Consider the following 22,045-nt stretch of genomic DNA (forward strand, 5'->3'; position numbering starts at 1 on the left):
TTATTTATATGTAATTTAAGAAACCTATTAATATCAATTTATTTTATAGGATACTTGTGCAATTTATGAGTTCTTTCCATAACTTTGGGGGTCGGTTGTACAAGTTTTTAATAGTTAATTAATAATTAAAGTTAACTTTTTAACAATAAATATTCAATACACCATGTTCAAATATTGAAATCTCATTAATCAGAGTCATTGGGGTATCCTAAACTTTTATATTTGAAAATGGTGCATTGAGCATCAAATTATTCAAAAAATTAACTTTGACTGTTAGTTGGCAAAAAGAATTATAAAAAAAAAACACATAAAATATCAAATAAGTATCTCATAAGAAATTTAATACCAATTAAGTTCCTAAAATAATGGTTGGTCAAAACCATATTTTAGTGTTTTATGTAGGTAAGAATAATATTTATATTCTGTTATTTATATGTAATATGAGGAACCTATTAATATTATTTTTTTATAGGATACTTGTGCAATTTATGAGTTCTTTCTATAACTTTGGGGGTCTTTTCTACCATTTTTAAGTTAATTAATAATTAAAGTCAACTTTTTTAACAATATAGTATTTAATGTACCATGTTCAAATATTGAAAGGAAAAATTACTCACATAAATTTTGAATACCAAACAAATAGTTAAGAAACAAAATGCCCTTTAATCCTAATTTCTTATTTAATCCATTACCCTTTCTTTTTAGAGTAACAGACGGGCCTTTAATGGTAATTATTAAAGACCCTCTTCAGGTGCTTGGAAAACAGTATTATAATCACTTTCACTATGGTATACAGCATAGAATTTTTATTATCCTTGAAAGGCCGTGTCAAAAACTTTTCAATGCCTGGGGAAGGGTGAAATATGAACAAAGTGAACTAGCACTAAAGTGATACAACAAATCAATCAATAGATTATATCATATTATTAATGATGTTGTTAGTGTGCTTCAATAATCTATATAGTACTCTAATTACGTTATTTCTGAAGTAAAAGCATATCATGCATGCATGTTAATACTGACCTTTTTTGTTTTACAATAGTCACAGAGTTTCTCGATTTCTGAACTATTATTATAGTCCTTCCCTTATTTTGGATAATTCCTCTTGAACAATATTTAGGTTTGCTGCATAAATAGACTGTCATGTATCCTGATCTGTATCCCACTGAAGAGCAAAAGGCAAACCAGGAAGAGATTCAGAACAAGAAAATTAACTAGCAATGTCACATAGTGATTGATATTCAAAATTCACGTTTCCTGATTTGTAACGCTTGTTATTCACATCTTTGATTGTCTGATCTTTGAATCTGATTAAATGAGCGTGAATCAAACAAACCAATGAGCTTTGGCTTGGACAACACTAGAGTTGGCTTCCAAGTCAGAAGGATCTGTGTTTGAATCCTAGTCGATCGGATCCAAGTGATCAATTAATATAATATAATAATATATATATTATATATATATAATATTTTAGTAAAAAAACACAATCCTTGATTCCTATTGTTTTATGGATTTTTTGTTTTAATTGCTATAATTTGTTTTCAGTCTTTATAATCCTTGTATTTTAACATCATTAGGGACTTGAAGGACAAACATCATCCAATTTTTGCTGAAACTTTAAAATGCATTTGGGAGTTTAAGATTGAATGAAAAGGAATGGTCATTAATGGAATGGAACGGAGCGAAGCGGAATAGAACAAAATTTTCATTGTTTGAAAGTCATCATAAAATGGATGGAATTAAATGGATTAAAACGTTTTCTTCTAATATTACTCATATGGCTAAATTTTAAAAAATAACACCTATTAAATAATTATGATAGCTGTCCAACGAAAAAAATAGTAATTAAGATTAATGATTAAACAAGATACCTGAGAATTAAAAATAAAAAGAAAAAACAAGTAACAAAGCTGCTCGAGCAAACATGTCTATTGCACAAGAGAAAATTAAACATAGCAAAGTTGTAGTGTTGAAAAGAGGGGGAGAGATAGACGAGATGAGCAGAGAGAGATATGGCGAAAGATAAGGCTATATTCTATGCTCAAATGCTCATCATCTAGCCCTACTCGAAGCATTCAGGCACATCAGGTTGGGCATCAGCAAGGGTCAAACCCTACCCTATCCAGACATGTGCAAGTTTTTTTTTTTTGGGTGAATAATATTTATCTTATAAAACTATTTTTTATTAAAAGTCATCATGAATTATATTATTTTTGATTTTTTTACACATTTTTCATCATTACAATTTTTTTAAATCTCTTTTAAAATTTAAAATTTATTTTTAACTTATTATTATATAAAAATAATTGGCAAATGTTGTTCATTTGAAGTTTTAAAAATTAAATTTTAATTCTAATATTATTTTTATGAAGAATATATTTTAAATAATAATAACATTTTTTTCAAGGAAACTTTTTTTACATACTTTTCAAAATACTGATAAAAAATATTTTCGGTCAATAAGCCAATCTGATACCTAACTACATGTCAGGATGGGCACCGAGTAGGGGTGATACCCAATCCAACCTTGCACATGTGCGACTGTAGTTGGAGACGAGAGAAATAACTGAAGAATGAAAATAATAGATGAAATTTTTTTATAGAACAAGAGGTTGGAATAATTTTCTAAATAAGATAATTATATTATGTCATTTTATCCTTGACCCCCCTAATTTGGGGGGACAAAAAAATTGAGCTAGGCAAAGGAAGGCTTTAAAGGCCCTTCTTTTAAAAAAAAAAAACTCATAAACAATAACTTATGTGTTTTTTACTCATCCTACTCCATTCCATTCCTCCTAAAAAAATCTTTCAAACATAGTGTTAGGAACTGAAAACACTAAAAAAACTACAAAGATTAAAAGCAAAACTAGATGAAACTAAGGGACCAATAATTGTGTTTTATCTAAATTTTATAACAATTGTAATGGTTCATGAGCCATGAATAATGTGTGGTGAATACTGATTCCAATAAAAATATAGTAAAAAATAAAATAAGATAATGCAACAAAGTACTAAAATAATGGAAAATTGGAAAGATATCAGATAAAAAATAAACAAGGGAGTACGTCAAAAATCTTAATCTCAAAAGCATGAAGATAATAAAGACGGGGAATAAAATAATAACAAATAAATCATTTTGATTCAATGAGATTATTGATTATTTGATTTGAGGTTGTTAATGAAATAAAATCTTTGGTATTATCTAATGTGAAGATGCAGAGGTAACAGTATGAAAATAAAAAATAGACAAATTATTTTGATAACAACTAAGGTTATGAATGAGATCAAATCTTTGTCATTTTCCAATGTGTAATATATAATGAAGATGCGAAGATAACAATAAGAATGCAAAAATAATAACATAGATTGATACAAAAAACAGAATAGATAAATGATTTGATAAGATCATAATATGATCGAAATTTTAAGGATATAAACCCTAGGTGCACGGGTCGATATAAATGAGAGCAAGAGAGAATGACTTTTTTTGACCCCCCAAAATATGATGTTTTGACTATGTGAAAAGAATTGACCTTGGGCTATGATGTTTGATTGTAATGTATATTACTTAAATTGCTTGAAAACCTTGGTATCATAATTGAATTTGAAGATCCATAATAGGGAAGAATATTCACGAAAAACTCAAAGAAATAAGTTTCAATATCCAAAACTGAAGTTAGTGTTTATTGTTTCTTTATTGTAAGTATCCACAATATCACGATTTTATCAAATTTATTTTTTTTACGAAATTTTTAGAGTCCTAACTGTTAGCTTATAAGTTAATTAATGAACATATCAAGTGTGGTGAAAAGTTTTCACAGGCACATCAATCAGAGTGTTTGATTTTCCATAATCTTAAAACTATTTTCACAAACAGACAAAAACCCTGAAAAATAAATAAATATTTATTTTGAAAGATGGACTTTAGGCTATATGAGGTTTTTCTTAAATTCTATATTAAGAATGTTATCCACAAAGGTATTTGTCAAAATTTTGTCACAAATCAAGAAATAAATCACTTTTATGAATTTAAAAAAATATCAACCTATACAAAATATATTTCTTAAATAAAATAATAAGTTAATATGTTTTCTATTTTTTTTAAAAAAAACCCTAACAAAGAGACACGTCTTTTTACCTCAAATTAACTGCATGAATATTGATTCTTTAAGAGGGCATATGTAGGCCTTTGGATTTTATTCTAAGTTAAATTCAACTTGTAAATAAACAAATTTTTTGTGTTTTTTTTTCTCATATTAAGGATAATTAGATATATTTTAAGTCAATGTAATTTTTTGCATCACTTGGATAATAACCATTCATATGAATAATTGTGAAGTGCTTAGCACGTTTTTCCAGGCACAATAATTTTAAATATCTTTTTTTTTCTTTTATACATATATTAGTTATTAAAGAGGTTTTTAAAATTATCTTTTAAAATTTTGGAACGCCTCCATCTTTTTTTATCTTAATTTCTCGCTTATGAAATAGAGATTATATATAGCACGACAATATTGTGCTTCATTCTCAAACCTTTGCAGGAGTGCATGAAAACGTGCTTACTTAACAAACAAACAAAAAGCCAAAGGATCTAGTGATAGTGAACAAGCAAATAAATAATCTTGTTTTTAAAAGAGGAAAACTCACAGGGACTGCTGAAGTGTTCAAGAACGGCTATGAGTTGAAGCTCATCTCGATCCTGAGGACACTTAATAATCCATTTGAGGGCCTTCATTATGGGTGTTTGCAGAAACATCTTTTGATGTATCCACTATCACCACTATCCTCTGATGATGAGGTTGATCTCCACCCATGTTCTTCTCTCTGGTTTTTTGGATTATTGAGCCTGTCTCTGATTTTTCAATCATTTTAATCGCGGAAGTTTCCTTCAGTTTCTGATATAATATTTTGTTGATTAACCTTTCTGTGATAGAAAAGCAGATGCAAAATGATGGTGAATATTTATGAGCATGGAGGGAAGAACAAGGATGTTCGTTTATCATCGATGATAATAAACTTGAGATTCAGACGTCCTCAATTAGAGAACAAGGTAATTGCGTCAACCTTCTTTGAATAATAATAATTAATTAATATTGGCGAATGTTCCTAGGGTTCTAAGTAATTAACGTTGCTGTCAAAGAGATTTGTTTAACCGTTTCGATTCTTTAATTTCTTTTAGGGGAACTTTGCCTTGGAAAATAAAATAGCTAAACAAGAGGATATATGATTAACGTGGTGCGTGTGATGATGAAACATATTAATCTTTTTTTTTTTTGTATAAGTATCTTTTTGTTGGAGACAAATCAATCTTGTTCGAGGGACTGAAAGGTTACCCAACCTTCATTAGTTATCTTGATCAGTTCATATTTTTCAAGAAACATAACTACATATTTTGAATCAGGTGATCACAGAAGGCTAGCTTGTAGGGTTATTTTTTGCACATATATATCTGAATAAAATTTTAATTTTTTTTTAAAAACTTTCAAAAGGAGTTATCATCTTTGCTTAAATAATTAAAATAGAGAAGAAAAAAACTTACCAATTATAAATTTAGAGATCCAATATCTTTAATTCTCTTATTATTTAAATCATATAAAGGTGTTTGCTGGTGACCTTTTGTGATAAAACGAAAACGTCCTCCTTCTTGTTTGCCTTGTTGCCTCACTTCATCTCCTCCTCTTTGCTAAAAGTCTTAAAAGAAGCTCTAACCTCCCCATATAAAAGGATGTACTGTTAGGTCTTTAAGAGAAAAGACCGAATTTCATTTAAAATCTAACAATTAAATTAAATATTTATTTACGAATGATATATATATGATATATATATACATATATAATATATCCCTCAACTCAGAGGGAGATAATATGATATCCTATCAAAGGTAACTAGTGATATTAGGTTAAGGGAAACTTCGCCCTTATAAGTTAATGAAGTTTGAAATTCTAACTTTATTTTTTGGTAATATTTTCTTTTAACTTTTGAAAATAAAAAATGTCACTTTATTAAAAAAAAGTTAATTTTGAAAATAAAATAACCTCAAAAATTATAAAAAAAAAATTGAATCAAAAGTTACAAATAAGTATCATATAAAAAAAATTTATGCCGATTAAGTTCTTGCATTACAAATAAATATTAAGAGTAAATATTATCTCTTTTACAGGTAAAAAGATAAAATTCAATTTTGACTCAGCATTTTTCATCTGTTACTGAATGATTACGGATACCATTATTCGGACCGACAAATGTATGTAACCAAAAAAATAATACACTTTTTTATTTCAATAATATTTTAATATTTAATTTTTTTAAATCTTATAATTATTGGTTTATAAATATTCCTACAAAATTTATAAATCCTCTTTTAACCTTAGCAGCTCAATTAGTGTATCTAAAATTTATGGGTGTCTGCTTTTTAACGATTCAACTATCATTAGTTGGAAAAGTTCATATATTTTTATATCACGAATATACTAGTTAAGTTTATTTTTTGGAGAAATTGGAAATCTCAAAATTAATTTGTACACTGTATGTAGTGTGGACATTATGTGTAAAGATTTGTAAATAATAATAATAATCAAATATATTAATATTTAATAATATTTGTCTTTATATTAACATAAGAAAGAAATAACATTTTTTAATATTTATTTGTAATGTAGGAAACTTAATCGGTATTAGTTTTTTATAAGGTAGTTATTGTGAAACTTTTTTTATCTTTTTCTATAATTTTTTAGTCTTTTTAAATTTTTTTTTAATCAATAACAGTCAAAATTATATATTATTAGCGGTGGAAACAGCACTGTATCGTTTTTAAAAATTAAAAGAAAATATTACACAAATACATTTTAGACTCGTTAGCAATGAGTCCAAATATCTTTTTGGTTCAGAAGATCATAAGCTGCTTCTGACTTCTAAGTTGTAACAAGTCATTATAACAATTCAAATTCAAAATATATGAAGAAGACTGTTGGGGTAAAATATTCTCAAAAATACAGATGGAATGCTCATTACTAGCAGACATTCGTTTGTGTATAGACAACATCTACATTAATCCTGAATAAGAAGCAGGAAAATGGTCCCCGTACATGCCAATAATTAAATCCCACATGAGTTCTTGTTAACGACCAATTTTCAAATTATCAAGAAAATAAGGAATTTGTTATGAAAATTAAACAATCACCTTCGTCACATATTTAGATAAGTAAATAAATGTGTTGATTGATTTTTGTATGAAGTTTTGAATGATAATTTAGATGTTAAATTTTTAATATGCCACTTATTGAGTGCAGGAATTTTTTTATTTTTTTTTACTTTGACACGTGACTTTTATTAAAAAGACAATGTTAACCCATCATACCACCCTTCATTCTCCACTGTGGTTCCACTTTATCAAATTGTATTCTCTTAATTTTAAAACAGCATTTAATGCTTCGCCACTGCATATGGTTATACTTTTTGACTGTGATTCAATGGATGTGGTACTTTTGCATTGCCAGAGATGTTGCATCTGCGATAGGTGAATCTCAGGTTTTAGTACACTTCATAGAAGAAATAGGATGACTCTGAGAGTGTATCAAATGCGTATCAATTACAAATATTATCACTCTTATATATAAAAATGATATTCATGTGCGTAAAATGTAATATAATTTATTAGTTTTTAAAAATATAATTTCTCGCTTGAATGAATGTAAAATACAACGAAATAAATAGGAAAATAATTTCAAACCATGTAAACTTTCAATCCAAACTCACTTGATCAAGAACTCATTGTATCGTATGCATATCGTAACCCTTCTAAAATGCAAGCCGTTAACAATTTTTAAAGTAAAATGATGCCCTCCATGAACTAGTTTATCCTGAAGAAAAGAGTCGTTTCAATACAAATTCTTTTATTTATTTTTTGGGGGGGGGGGTTGTTTGGCAGAGGATGTCAACAAATCCACCACCAAAAGTTTCATGAAATGGAAGATTATGAAAACCTTAAAACATATGACACAACATCAACGACACTTGTGTTACATTGTACATATTATCCTAATCAATTTTTTCACCCGAATGTTTTTTCCACTGACAAACACAAGTGTAGCTATAGCTGTGAATACAACAATTTACTCCCATGCTTCCCACCCATACCACTAGTAAAACATGCCAGCAGAAACCACAGGTTAGCTCTGCTGCTTCTAATCCACACACCTAAATGCTGGGCACGAATCCATGATGAATAAAGTTAAAGCGCACATGGATTGAGTCAAGTCGGATTTCACAAACTTTCACATCTGTTTACGCTCAATAATTAACTTTACAATTGTGTAAAATGACGTTGCAATCATCCGTCACTAGATTATAATCAAGTCAATTCATCAAGCTTTCTTGTTCCCATCATTCAAAGCATACGAACACTTTAGCGCCTGCAATGTCGCTCGGACTACCTTTCAAATTCTTCCAAACCCAGGAAAGTGTATCTCTGGAACTCGCCTTTGGGATGGCAAAATGTGGTTTGTTTTGTTGGGAGTACCTTATTTCCGGCTTCATCTGTACGAATTTCAAGGCCACAGGCATTGCAGATAGATTCCAAATCAGATTCCTGTCAAAGTGAACTAGCCATCAGTTATGAATACTTCCCTAAGATCAGGATAACCTTGGAAATGTGCGGAGTAACTTTTTTTGTTCCTGGAAAAAAAAAAAAAGTTATGATGTAATGCTCAGGTATGCTTATAATAAACATCGCCTTGCATTCTTTTCATTGGAGGAATGCTGCATCTAAACTTCATCTTGTGAACCCTCTTATTAGGTTTTGGATCCTTCATATTCAATACAGAGTGGCTAGAAAGAGAACAAGTGGATTCCATGTACATTTCAAAACCATTTACTTTCCTAGAAATATAGCTCATTAGGATTTCAATCTCTATTATTAGCTTCTGGTAAAATAAAAAAACAAAAAATCTCTATTGCTAGCTACTTTGTTCACGCAGAATGCCAATCACATGATTCATGGAGATCTTTTGTTTTGTTTTCTAAAAACACGTTCTTCTGCAAGGGCCACTAAGATGTTTTACAAAATTGAAGGAGAACCTCAGTCTATTGCAGTCAACAAAATCCATACCTTCATCCTCAAGAGTACTGAAAGGTCGAGCAGAGGATATGGATGAAGTTTGTAACCACCAAAGTTTATACATGCCAATGCCAGCACACGAACCTTTAGCAATAATATATATACATGCACAAACGAAACCCTTATCATAATCATAATATAGTTTGATAATAAAGATAAATCGCAAAGCACTGATACGAAACGTTAGAAAAGAAAGTTCAATAAATTACTAGCCATTAGCCAAGACTTTTGGGAAAAATATTCTTGGTAAAACAGATAGAATACTCATCGATAGCAGACATAAGTTATTTCTGTGCAAAGACAATATCTACAACTCTGTAACATGGGAAGCAGAAAAGTTGCTGGATGTGCCAGTAATGATCCCACCATATTACCCTTCTTTCTCTGAATCTCTGCTAAGTTTCCATTTCATCCCAAAAAAAAAATAATAATAACATCATCTCTAAATTTCAAGTTTTTTTAAACTTTCCTTTCATCCTTAAGTTGAGAGGAGATCCAGCTAATTATGACACAGAAGAAAGGATTAAAGTACCCAACTACCCAAGGACAATATATTCAAGGTGAACTTTCCAAAGGACATAGCAGGAATGTGCAAGTATTTTTTTTAGAGAAAGATCTTTGGCACAATAAAGTTTCTCTAAAAACAGCCTTTTATCATGGGCCACGACATGTGGTCTGTATTCGTACAAAGAACATTATATGATAATAACTGGCTGTAATCCAATGGATGTAGTACTTTTGCTTATAGACTGGTGATTCATTAGTAAATTATAATATCGCTAAGAGTTGTTTTGACCAGTTGACATGCTTGCATCTGCGCTAGATGAATGAGGAGTGTGTTTTTGGTAGAAAAACTGAAGTACCATGCCCTTAAATTAAATTACTATACCTGTCTTTCTTCTTCAATTTGTTAGTTCACTTGAGCTTGCATATTTTAGCTACTGCTATTGACATGATTTTCAAGGGGATGAGATGGGGAGGGTTGCCATAGAAAATGCTAATATTCAAGGGCAAGAGCGCTAAAATCTCATACTACAGGAAATATTTGCCAAGAAAACCAATATGTATAAAACATGCAGACAAGGAAACTGATAGAGCCCGTTATTTTCCTAAGACATACGAGGAAGTCAAAGGCAATGAATGACTCGAGTGGAAATACTTTGACTGGTCCAGATGTTTATCCTTCGGTGCCTGGCTGTAAGGACAGTAACTTGTGATTGTGTTAGAATCTTTTGGGCAGTATGGGATGTGTATAAGCCATGCTGTGAGTATTAGTAGTCTTTTGTTTGGAAGGGGAAAATTATGTCTTTTGTAATGGAATTGTGACGAGAGTCTGGCCCCTCAAATGCCAGAAGCAGTGAGACCACTGTGTGTGTGTTCTGTTGTTGTTATCGCTGTATTTTGATCACTAAGGGGAGATAGGGTTTTGGCAGAATCAGTGAGTGTCAATGTGACACTGATTCGGTTCTCCTTTGGTTCATTAATATCAAAATATCAGGATTTTCCCCTCATTTAGTGCTGTTACTGTCTTTCTGCATTTAATATTGCATTTTCTGGTTTGGTTCTCATTAGAAACAGTCGAACACAGTTATGACAGAATACTAACGAAATCATAATAGTCTAGATGCAGTAATTACTTCATTAATATAAGGCTCCACGATGCAGTACTGCAGGTATGACACTTGAGCTGCAGTGGTACACAGGAAATGCTTATAATTTCCGATACGAAAAGATCTGTCAAGAGACAAGATAATATCCTTCAATTTACACGCATGAAAAACTAGAAAGACATTTAAATAGTAATTCTTAAAATCAATGGATGGCATGGAGAAAATGATACCGCAAAATTCTCCTAGCAAAGCACATTTCTTTTGACTTCAATACTGAAGTAGAAAGACGGCCAAACCACAGAGAAAGTGAATCCTCCTATGGATAAGAAATAATTAAATTTTACAACTTAGGATACAATAGAAGGCTGTAATTATGAAGGTAAGAAAAACAATGCATCACGCCAATGATATAGAGATTAACTGTTGGTTTGCTGCAAGAACCAAGATGAAGAAGCACATATAACGAACGGAACTCAGCTTCATTTTCAGATAAATTATTTGAACTCTGATTTGCATCATACAAACCAAATAGAGATGTCAAAGTCTTAGTGAGCTGTTCCATGTTGAGATGATGCATTGATGCAATAATTGGATTGCCCATACAAGAACGAAGTTTGTAATGTGATATGACATGAAATTTCACCTGCAACGTTATATGCATTAATCAGAATATGATCTAAATTAGCTTCAAAAAGCTTTGAAACACAAATCTATCATTTCCAAATAACATATAAGTAAGTCCATGCCTTGACAAGAATTATGCCCCAAAATACACTATTAAATCATAGTGCCAAAATGTAGTCTAAATGCTACTTTCAGGCAAGAATGTATTCTGCCAAATAGACAGCCGTTTTGAATTAGATTAACTCAACCTCACTGGTTCTGGATCCTCATTTGGATGATATGGATTTTTTATTTTTTTTGGGGTGTAAAGAGAGCAAATTGAAGGATTACGCAGTATCTTTGGGGAGTTGTAGAGAAAATAAAATGCGCATCCAATATCCACTCTTTCATTTCCCCCATTTTGCCAATTTTGGGAAGGTTACCTAGTATACCTTCAGTGCCGCACTCACCTTCACCTTCCCCTACCCCTCCAAAAAAAAAAATCAATCCCCTTTCAACTTCCAAACAAATAATAATTGGAGAGGAGATGGAATTAGTAGCAAAATTATTTCCAGTGATGATAACACTAGCTAAACCTGAAGTTGGTAAAATTTTGAATTTAAAGGGGGAAAAACTGATGCCACTCAAGTCAAATAATGAAGAGAAAACTTATATTTTGTATTATGAAATTAATGACCGAAAATAATGAAAAGATACGTAGCTTGAGTCAAATATATTGTAAAGATAAACCATACCATTTTCTCATACATGCTGACAGCTCTTTCATTTGCAATACTTTGCCTAGTAAGGTCTTGTCTTATCGACCTTGTCCTATCAAATACAAAGTCGTGAACCACTTCAAATGGATGCTCATTAGAATCCAACAAGTTCAAAAGGTAATTTAAAGTGTCTTCCAATACAGGAAGCGGCCGTACATCAGATGGCTGCATATTTTTTGTGGATATGGTTCTGCAAAACTAACAGGTGAAATGGATGATAAAAAGTTGCAAAACTGATACATGTTGATTAACAGAGAGAGGAACACAATGACATTAATGTAGAGAGTACACTTTCCAAGAAGAAACTTTACATTATAATTAATTATACTGCAAAATATTGAAAAAGCAGCTATATATCAAAATGCAGCTTGCTTGACTATTAAGCATCAACCATGTGAGTAACAATGAAAAGAAATTTCAGAAATACACTATATTCGTATGTTATACAAAAGATATCAATTGGTAGGTGCTACAAAATAAGATTTCCACTAACGACCTGCCACATACTAGAAACGGCGATAAACATCATCTTCTCATATATATATATATATATATATATCATTTGTTTCCAGTCTTCCAGGATTCCTTGTCTTAGCAACAGCTTTAAGCTTTGCAGAAGGGGGGGGGGAAGCAATAGCTTTAAATATCTAGGTAAGTCATTTCATATCTTCTTGGCTGACCCTGTGGTTCACCAACAAAATTGTCTGGGATTTGTGAGTTTTACAATGATCAGGCGTTGTTTGTAGAGAAACACATTTCTTGGCTTTTTTGCCCTTCGTACTTCAATCAGTGCAAAACAAACTAAAATTGTAAGTGGGACTAGTAAGATTGGTACTAATGGTTAATTTATAGCAATTCCACTGAAAGACACTCTATGGGAATGGAGAGCCTGCTTTAGTATAATAATTTAAAAAAAAAAACATTTAGTTTCCTTATTTATTTATCACACCATTTTAAATGTACACTTCATCATCAACCTTGGACAAGTACTCTCTTCTACTCTTCCTCTTTTTATTTTTTTTATTTAATACTCAACTTTCCTGTTTCACAATAAAATACAATATACTACGTTTTTATACAAAATGGAAGCTTCTCACAAAACAAAATTAGCAACAAAAATAGCTTAAAAAGTTAAAATACAGATCGTTAAGTTTTTGCTGTATACTGTAGTTTATCTATAAACATAAGCAATTCTTGTATTAGTCTGTCTTGAACTGTATAACAACCCTAGCTCCTAACTTCCTACTATTAATCAGCCTAAACTGGTAGAAATGAGAAAAATAGCAACATTTTTTAACAAAATTAGAAACATTGATTTACAACATAAAGCCCTAATATTTCAGTACCCTGAAAATGAAGTGGTATCAGGAAAAAATAATAGGAACTTTATTCAGCATGATGCTTGGGAGTATTAACCCTTTAGAAAGTAGATATAGGTGTAATCAAGATGGTAAAACCAGATAACAATGGGATTATACAGTTTGGTCTTACCTTTTTTACTGCAAGGTCAGGGGATGACTTTCCATGATTACCATTGAGCCTCTCAAAGACGGCCAAATCCCGTAGTTGCTCACGCTGGATCCTCTCTCTTTCTGTTAAAGTGAAAACCTTAGTATATAAAGATCTTAGGGGGGAAAAAACAAGGCTTGGGGGAAATACCAAAAACTCTACACCATTGAATGCCAATAATTGGTTTGGGGGAAATTTCAATTTTCATTGTTTCACCCTCTTGATGATTTATTCACAAAGGCAATTCATCTTCCCTGCTATAAACTGATGACTGTGTACCCAAGGACCATCTATATTAAGGCACATCTATGATTTATGATCCTCAAGATTTGCAGAATGAGTCTGTCATGAACATGTTTTATTTTAAAATGGACCCGGACCATGTTTTATTTATGATCCTCAAGAGTTGCAACTTATGGGGAATCAGCTTCATCAATTGGGCCTATGAGGAATTTTTAGGTATAAAGTTGCTACTAGGGTAGAGGTTGAGGGTGTAGTAGTTTTTTCTGGCTATTTCCCCACCTAGCAGGATAAGGCTTCTTGTTGTATTTCCCGCAGTAGGATGCCTTCCTTTCCCTCTGCTATAGCTTCTTCTTTCCATCTGCTATATTTCTCGTTCTGTATTTGATTTAAGTTGCTGTAGTTGTCTATTTTGACTTGATAGCCGTGATTATTTCCCCTTTTATCTTGTTTGAGAAGGATAATACGGTGAGATTCTTCCATTTTTTCCTGCATTCTTCGTTATTTATGTTGACTCAGTGAGGGTGATCGTGACAGAGACCTTAATAGCTAATTAGAATACAGCACACATTGTACATAAAACCGCACCTAGAGAGACAGCTAGTGCATCATGGGAAGTTAAAAATATGCTGCAGGTCAATCATATAAATATAAGGTCATAATGAGCGCGCAGAAGAACTGGGAAAATTTCTGACAAAAGGAGCCGTTACCATGTTTGTTTAAACCCAATGTTATCATAATTTGGATTTCATGCTCATCTTTAATCTAGTTATTATCACTCGCACTAAAGAAAATTCTGTAAACAACCTTGATGGATTTCTTAGAGCATCTTGCATCACCATCTTGTGATTAATTTTAAATAAAAAGGAAATTGCACATAAATGCGCTTCAATGACAAAATTCAGCACTACTAGCTACTAAAAAATAACAATTTATTATCAGCCCGACAACGGGTTTGAATTTCTTAGATTTTACCTGGGCACATATGAGGACAAGTTCCAACCAGTGATCCAGAGTAGGAAGGCCCTTCAACATGCACTTCCTCATCTCGAGGAAGCTTTCTGGAATTCAAGTTACGGTCAAGACCCGAATTTGAGACATAAGCTGCGGTCGGAGTTCTCCTTTCAGAGAAGTTCCTAGGTTTGGGGTTTTGGGTGGCATTAGCTGGAAATTTCTGGCCGCGAGGACGCTGTGATCTGGAGAAAGATGCAGCAGAAGAAGGAGCATTTCGATTCCAAGGTCGGCGATTCTCCATGATCTCTTGCTCACTACTTGGTGACTAGTTGACCATCCCACTTGATTTGCGTTACTTACGCATCTAAGCACAAGGGTTCTGTACTTGGGATGCAAGGCAGCGATGAAACCTGAGCGTGTCACTGAGTATGAGACGCTTTTTCTTTTCTTTATCTTTTTCTAAAAGAAATTATTTAATTTAAAAAAAAAAAAACCGTGATAGTTGAATTGATAGTGTTGTTGTTGTGTTGTCTCTTATCAGAGACATAAAAGATGTATAGTTTTTTATTTAAAAATAATTAAATTTGTAGTTTACATATATTATATTTATAATTATAATATATCTAATTAAATATTTTGCATGAAAAATAGAGGTCACCTTGCCTGGAAAACAAAAAAATCAATTAGAAAACTGTAATAAAACCAAAACCATTTGGGACGCGCATGTCTTGTCTGCATCAATGCGTATAAGAGGTATTCTTACTCCGTCTAATAATAAGATACTTTTAATTAAAATTTACTTTTTAATAAAATAATTATTTAAACATGATTTTTTTATATTTATTCTTATTTAATTAGATATTTCTGAGTATCTTTAAAAAATTATACATTAATTATATCTTTAAATGTTAAAAATAACTCTTTAAAAATATTTTATTTTTTAAGAGTGAAAGAGTACCCTCTTATTATTTATTAAAAACAAATACCATTTATTTAATTAAATAGTTATGGTGGCGATTATCAAAAGAGGGAACGCTTGTATAACTACCTAAAATTTCTAGTGTGAAATGTAAGGGTGCTTTTTGACATTCTGTTTATGATAAAAAAATATTACTTCCTCTGCTTCCCTCTTCCTCTCTCTCCAAGGTATATTTAAGAGAAGCTTCATCATTAATATCTGAGGTATAAATTCCTATTCCGATTGGTCTAAAAAGTACAAGTCTCCTAGTTTTTTTTTTTTTAAATCATGAACAACTATCTAAATACTAAAATAACTTCGGCTATGTATTTTTAATGTATAAAATAATTGAATATTATTTATAACAAATCAACTAGGAGGCATAAGTTTAACGAGTCAATCATCAAATAATACGTTCAGTATTAATTTGTTGTCTATGAATAGACGGATCTTGGATTAAACTATTGTGGACAGAAAATTTGAAAATTGCGATGTTTATTTAAATAAAATAGCTCAGTTAAAAAAGTATAGTGGGCATTTTCATGCATAATAGCTTGGTTTAAAAAAGAAAAGCATATGATCTATTTGAGATTTGAGATGTAATGGAATGAAATAAACTGAAGAGAAAAGGTAGGTCACCATGATGGATCTATTTGCCATAATATAAATTGACAATGTTCTTGCCTGCGTCTCATCCTAGTTTGAACAATATACTATTTCTTGTTATATACAATATTTTTTTTATTAAAAATAATCTTGTTCAAAATATTATTAAACACTAAATGTAAACATATTTTCTAATGAGTTGGTTCGCAATGTTGTGAAAAACTAGCTCTTTCCACTTAATTCAACCCCCATTGATTACTATTTCATTCATGATATTTTGTTCCCACCTACCCTACTTTGCCCCAATTTGATTAGGCCAGGTTGGGCTTGACCTACTGGATGGGTAGAATTTTTGTACAACCTTACTCTTTCCTATCTTTTTGGTTATAATGCATCCTTGTGATCCTTTAAAGAATCTTACCAACATGCACAATTTATTGTTTAGATGGGAAAAAAAAAATAAGAAATTCGCTTTGTTTGAATTGACAGAGGAAAAAGTGGAGAAGAGAAAACCATGAAAATAAATTTCTAAAAATAATATACTTGTTCATTATTTTTAAGAGTCTTTTCTTCTACCTAATTTTCCTTCCTCTTTATTTTTCTTTCCATCTAAACCAAGGATGAGAGGTGGAAGAAGCTCAACAATTGATTGAAAGTGGGTCGATTTGAAGGGTATATTTTAGACAAATAGTGATATTCCCCCGTTAAGTGTAATGGCATTTATCTAGATTAAGAAAGGAGACATCATTCCTCTCTCTCTCTCTCTCTATATATATGTTTTTTATAAAAAAAATTAGGTAAGTTGAGTTAAAAGAGTTCAACTTGTCAACAAGCATGCTTCTATAGCTTCAAAGAAAATATAGAAGTACTTATTAAATTGCGCATCAATTAGAATTTCAATTTGCACTTGTCATCCTTGCATAGAAGCCATGTTAATCTTTTTTGTATCATTCCAATTTTATCGAATATCTCCAAAGGTACTCATCAACTAGCTAGGATATTAAACATATTGTTGGGACAAAAAAATTGTGAGCCACCAATGACTAAGTGGTGGGAACGTACGTAAAGCAAATTCTCATTCTTAGCTTCTCAAATAAAAAAAAAAAAAAAACAGACAAACAAACGTGCCCATATTAATTCCCAACAATAGCACAGGAAAATTCATCATGGCCTTGGTGGCTTGATTCTCATAAATTATCTGGTCTCCTTTAAGTTCTAGACGTACGGTTTATTATGTAAAATTATAATGTATAAAATATTAAACATGAACATCCCAAACTCTTATTAGAACCATGCAAAGTTTGATTTGCACGAGAAAAAGAAGCGGGCGCAAATGAGTGGAAGCATAATTATTTTATAATAAATAGCTCGGGTAAGTTAAGTTTTTAAAATTTCATTTCAAAAATTTCCATTAGCAAAGTACTTACATTACATCATAATGAGGATAAAGTCCATGCCCCTTATGGGTATAAAAACAATATTTAAAAAAATTAAAAAATTTATTAATCATAATTAAGTAAAACTTTTTGTGAGTATTTGTGTTCCACTTTATTAATTATAGGGGTAATTAAATTGCAGACAGTTTACCAACAAGGTTACATCTTACAAAAGTGGCTAGTTTTTGAGAATACAGTGAACTAATATTTAAATGTTTATCATAAGAGATATTTACATTTAATATTTAAGCATGCCAAGAACATGATTATTTTTAATAAAAAAAATTTGTGGGCTATGTATGTAAAAAGCATAATCCTCGCATCATAAGTATCCTTGTGTTCCCTTAATTCTTCTTCCCAAACAACAAAAAAAAAAAAAAAAAACCAGCATGCTTCGCATTTTTTTGGTCAAAAAAGCATGCTTCCCATTGAAATTAATATATTTGTTATATTCTAAAGAATTCTTCCGAGGAGAGAGGATGGGGATCATGTGACATAGGGGAGAGAGTACTTGGGGTAGTAAATATGTAATAGTTCTGGGAAATTGCACTGTAGGCTCTCAAAACTAATATATTTACATTAAAAGTTTAACAAAATTTAAAATAATTCTACAAATCTAAAAAGCTATGTTTGGTTTGGGAGGGAAGTGGAGGAGAGAGGAGCATCATGTGTTTGTTTGACAATTTATTTTCAGAATAGTTTTTTATTCTCCAAAACAACAAAACAATAAAAATATATTTAATAATGTAATTTTAAAAACTGTTTTAGAAAATAAAAAATAAAATATTATTATGGAGAATAGAAAAATGGAACATCTTTTAAATGTTGTAGAATTATTATTTTAAAAAATAAGAGAGAATGAGAAAAACACTTATTTTTTTCTGTTTTCAGAACATGTTTTATAAATCACTAATTCTCATAATAATAAAATAAAAATAATTTAAACATACCCAATGTTTTTGTGTTATTTTATTTGGTTTTGTTGGAGAGGACAAGGAGGAGAGGAGAAATATTTTTAATAATTTTTTATTTGGTTTAAAAGTAGAGTATGTTTAGTTTAGAAAGAAAAGGAAGGGAAAGTAATAACTCATTTCTATTATAATCATATATAATATTGTCCATGCCCATTATAGTAGCAAGAAACTATGAAAAAAATGAGCAACTTCACAAAAGAGGGCCCAGGAGTTAAAGATGGCTAAAATATTTTTTTTTGGAAAAAAAATAAAAATATCTGGTATAATTAGGCTTTACATTCATGCTTTCAAGTTTTCATCTGAGTATAAAAGAATAATCTCTTCCTCAACCCATGATCCTCCGTGTCCGCCGCGTTTTCATCGTACTTTGACTCACCTCGCGGCACCCTCACTTTCCCTCTCTTAGCTCCTCACCAAGGTACTTCTTATGGCTTTATTTATAAATTTTTTTAACATGTTTATTAAAATTAAAAAAAATTAAATTTTATTAACTTTATCTTAAAATTAACATATTTTTACCTTTATTTTTAATAAATATTTTTAACTTTTATTATTAATATTTTTATTTAAAGCATTTAATAAAAGTATAAATGTAGAAAAGAGTAACAAAAACTAGCAAATGTCTAATAAATAGGAGTAAATTGTTTTTTTTTTCTCTTGATTTATAAATAAAATTAGAGAAGCACTATATTATGACATCTAATTTTTGCTACTGGCTAAGCTGTTGTTTTGGTCTGTGAAGTGAAGGAGTCCAATAGGCAATGATTGTCATAGTGGAGGAGTGCTATGAAGAAAAAAGTTAGTTAGAATAAGGGCCAAATTGTCTGAAATTTTAACTCCTCCAAAAAATAAAAATCCCATGTTGGAGCGTAACAATATTCCTTCAAAATTTCTTAATCAAGTGAGAGATTTTCCAAAAACTCCCAATCAAACACATCCAAAACCTCTATTCTAATTAAGTTTTTCGGTGAAAAGAGGGAATTATCTCTTTGTAAAATACATAACAAAATATCTATAAATAATATTAAAAGTTTATTTATTAATATCAAAATGTTTGTTTATTTCATATATAGTCCACATGGTTTATATTTGTTGAAAAAGAAGAAATTTATAAGTTATCTAAATAACATTTACAACAAAAACTTTGAAAATAGCATTCAAAAGTCCATTTATCAACAATAAAACATCCATCTAATCCACGTAGTTTATATTTGAAGGAAAGAAAATTTACAAGTTACCTTAATGAAATTTAAAACATAAACTCTATTAATAATATTTAAAATTCATTTATTTACAGCAAGCATTCATTTATTTTATATAATCCATGTGATTTACACTTGTTGCAGGAGATAAAATATATAAGTTATTCATATAAAATTTACAACAGAATATCTATAAATAACAATCAAAATCTATTTATTTTTAACAAAAGGTCTGTTTATTTTATAAAGCAGTAATTTTATCTTTTCTAAAAAGAATTTAATTGTAAGAGAAGTCTTTAAACCTGCTCAATTATTTCAATTCTATTGAGACTTTAATGTAAATATATTGGTTCTCGGGGCTTACAATGCATTTCTCCCTTAATTCTATGAGTAAATTACTTTATAAATAAAAAATTTAGCTATAATAATCGAAATAACAAAAATTTAAAACTTTAACACCATTGAGTTGTAGTAATTTCTAATTCCCACAAGAGTCTTACTATGATTCGCCCACCGCACGGCTTGGTAAATGAGGGCTTACAAAAACAGAAGCTTTTATTTAGTTAATGGAGTCGTTTAATTTATTAAAAAAGCAAAAGCTATTTCTTCTTCCTCCTAGGTCCTAGCAATAAGTAAATTCGAAGAGGATAGTTAAGAATTTTTTATTATAAAATTATTAATTTCAATATTATAAAAATTGGACTTCCCATATTGAGCTCGTCAATACATGATTCATGATTCAATGACATCTATGAAGGTCAGTGACAGAACCAGAAAAATGAATTAGTGAGACATAATTTATAATTAAAATAAATATTTATGTTTATTTAAAATTATTTTAAAATACTTATAAAATTATATTAAGGATATAACATAATAAAATCAAATACTAAAAAAATGGGTAAAATATAAAATTATAATAAAAAATCTAATGGGATAAATTTTGTAATCTTTTTGGTCGGGAAAGAAAGAAATTTTTTAATGGGGGGCATATAAATTTTTTGGATCTTATTATGTAATATTTTCTTAATTTGTGGGGCCAATTGCACCCTCTAGATCTAATGACCTTGGTGAAGGGATGAGATCTTTTTTATTAAATAAATGAAAAAAAATTAGTAATTAATTAACAAAAAAAATAATTCAGTTTAGCCCTTTCATCATGGGGTGAAGTTTCAGAATTATTAGATTCTAAATCATAAATATTTGTGACCAACTGTCCTTGAAGGTATTCATGGAAACGACTTTCAAGTTTGAAACATACAACGAATTTAGGTTAGTGTTTGTAGGGAGGGATTACATAAGTGTAATTAAATTGACCGCAAATATTAAATGCTGGCCGTGAGGTTCTAGCTATTGCCTCCTGGAGTGATGAGCTTTTTTTATAATTTTATTTTATTGTTCTCAGTCCTTTAATTTATTTATCTATAACGTTAGCACTTGTAATTTTAAATACACAAAAGGAGCATTAATTGATATAGACGGAGTTAATTTTGATGGCATGTATTTAACCCTTTGTTTACCTGATACTTAATCTTACATTCATCTTTCATTTATCTCCTTTTTTAATCATATCTGATCAATTTATTTTCATGTCATTAACATATTTTACCATATCTAGGTTAACAAAGTTATAGGAAATTACTATGATAAGTTCCACCTCGTGGTCTTTATGTATATTGTTAAAACTATAGGGATTGTAAGCAAACTAATCAAATTAAAGGGATTGAAATAATAAAATGAAGTTTATAAAGACTAAAAATTAAACAAGCACTAGTACATAAAAGGCTATCTAAACCATTTATAAAGGCCTATCCAAACCAAGTTTATAACTAGCTTAGATATGAACATGGTTGTTTAATTGCTTTAGAAAATTGACCCAAACAACAAAAAAAAAAAAAAAGAAAATCATCTTCTAAACTAGGGGTCCTTGCAGGGCTAGTGCAACTCTAGTCGATCAACTCACTTCATATCCATTCCTGCGGGGTTAGTTTCGCTGCCTCTTTAGTTGTCGCCCCCTGCTTGCTCATAATGACTAGAATTTCCCCCTTCTTTTTTTTAA

At 30.4% G+C, this 22,045-nt stretch overlaps 1 protein-coding gene and 1 non-coding gene across 4 annotated transcripts; both read right to left on the bottom strand.

Moving 5' to 3' along the window:
* Nucleotides 1–7,972: 7,972 nt before the first annotated feature.
* Nucleotides 7,973–15,221, bottom strand: LOC129314457 (SAC3 family protein C-like). Of its 3 annotated transcripts, none has more exons than XM_054957895.1 (8): nucleotides 14,832–15,221; nucleotides 13,599–13,699; nucleotides 12,084–12,305; nucleotides 11,147–11,368; nucleotides 10,956–11,041; nucleotides 10,753–10,849; nucleotides 9,107–9,199; nucleotides 7,973–8,587 (listed from the first exon to the last, which is right to left on the bottom strand). In XM_054957895.1, exons 1-8 carry the CDS (start codon nucleotides 15,109–15,111, stop codon nucleotides 8,429–8,431), a joined length of 1,260 nt encoding a protein of 419 aa, XP_054813870.1. In that variant the 5' UTR covers nucleotides 15,112–15,221; the 3' UTR covers nucleotides 7,973–8,428. The 3 variants fall into 3 exon arrangements, with proteins under 3 accessions (XP_054813870.1, XP_054813871.1, XP_054813872.1); XM_054957897.1 differs by having other exon boundaries at nucleotides 8,468–8,587; nucleotides 9,107–9,123; XM_054957896.1 differs by lacking the exon at nucleotides 12,084–12,305.
* A 2,036-nt stretch (nucleotides 15,222–17,257) lies between these two features.
* On the bottom strand, nucleotides 17,258–17,356 carry LOC129314719 (U6 spliceosomal RNA). The gene has a single exon (XR_008594229.1). It is a non-coding gene; the product is annotated as a U6 spliceosomal RNA (small nuclear RNA).
* Nucleotides 17,357–22,045: the final 4,689 nt, after the last annotated feature.

The sequence above is a fragment of the Prosopis cineraria genome, unplaced genomic scaffold (assembly GCF_029017545.1).
Source record: "Prosopis cineraria cultivar Desert tree isolate PC_DT_omini unplaced genomic scaffold, ASM2901754v1 PC6, whole genome shotgun sequence".
Taxonomy (NCBI): domain Eukaryota; kingdom Viridiplantae; phylum Streptophyta; class Magnoliopsida; order Fabales; family Fabaceae; genus Prosopis; species Prosopis cineraria.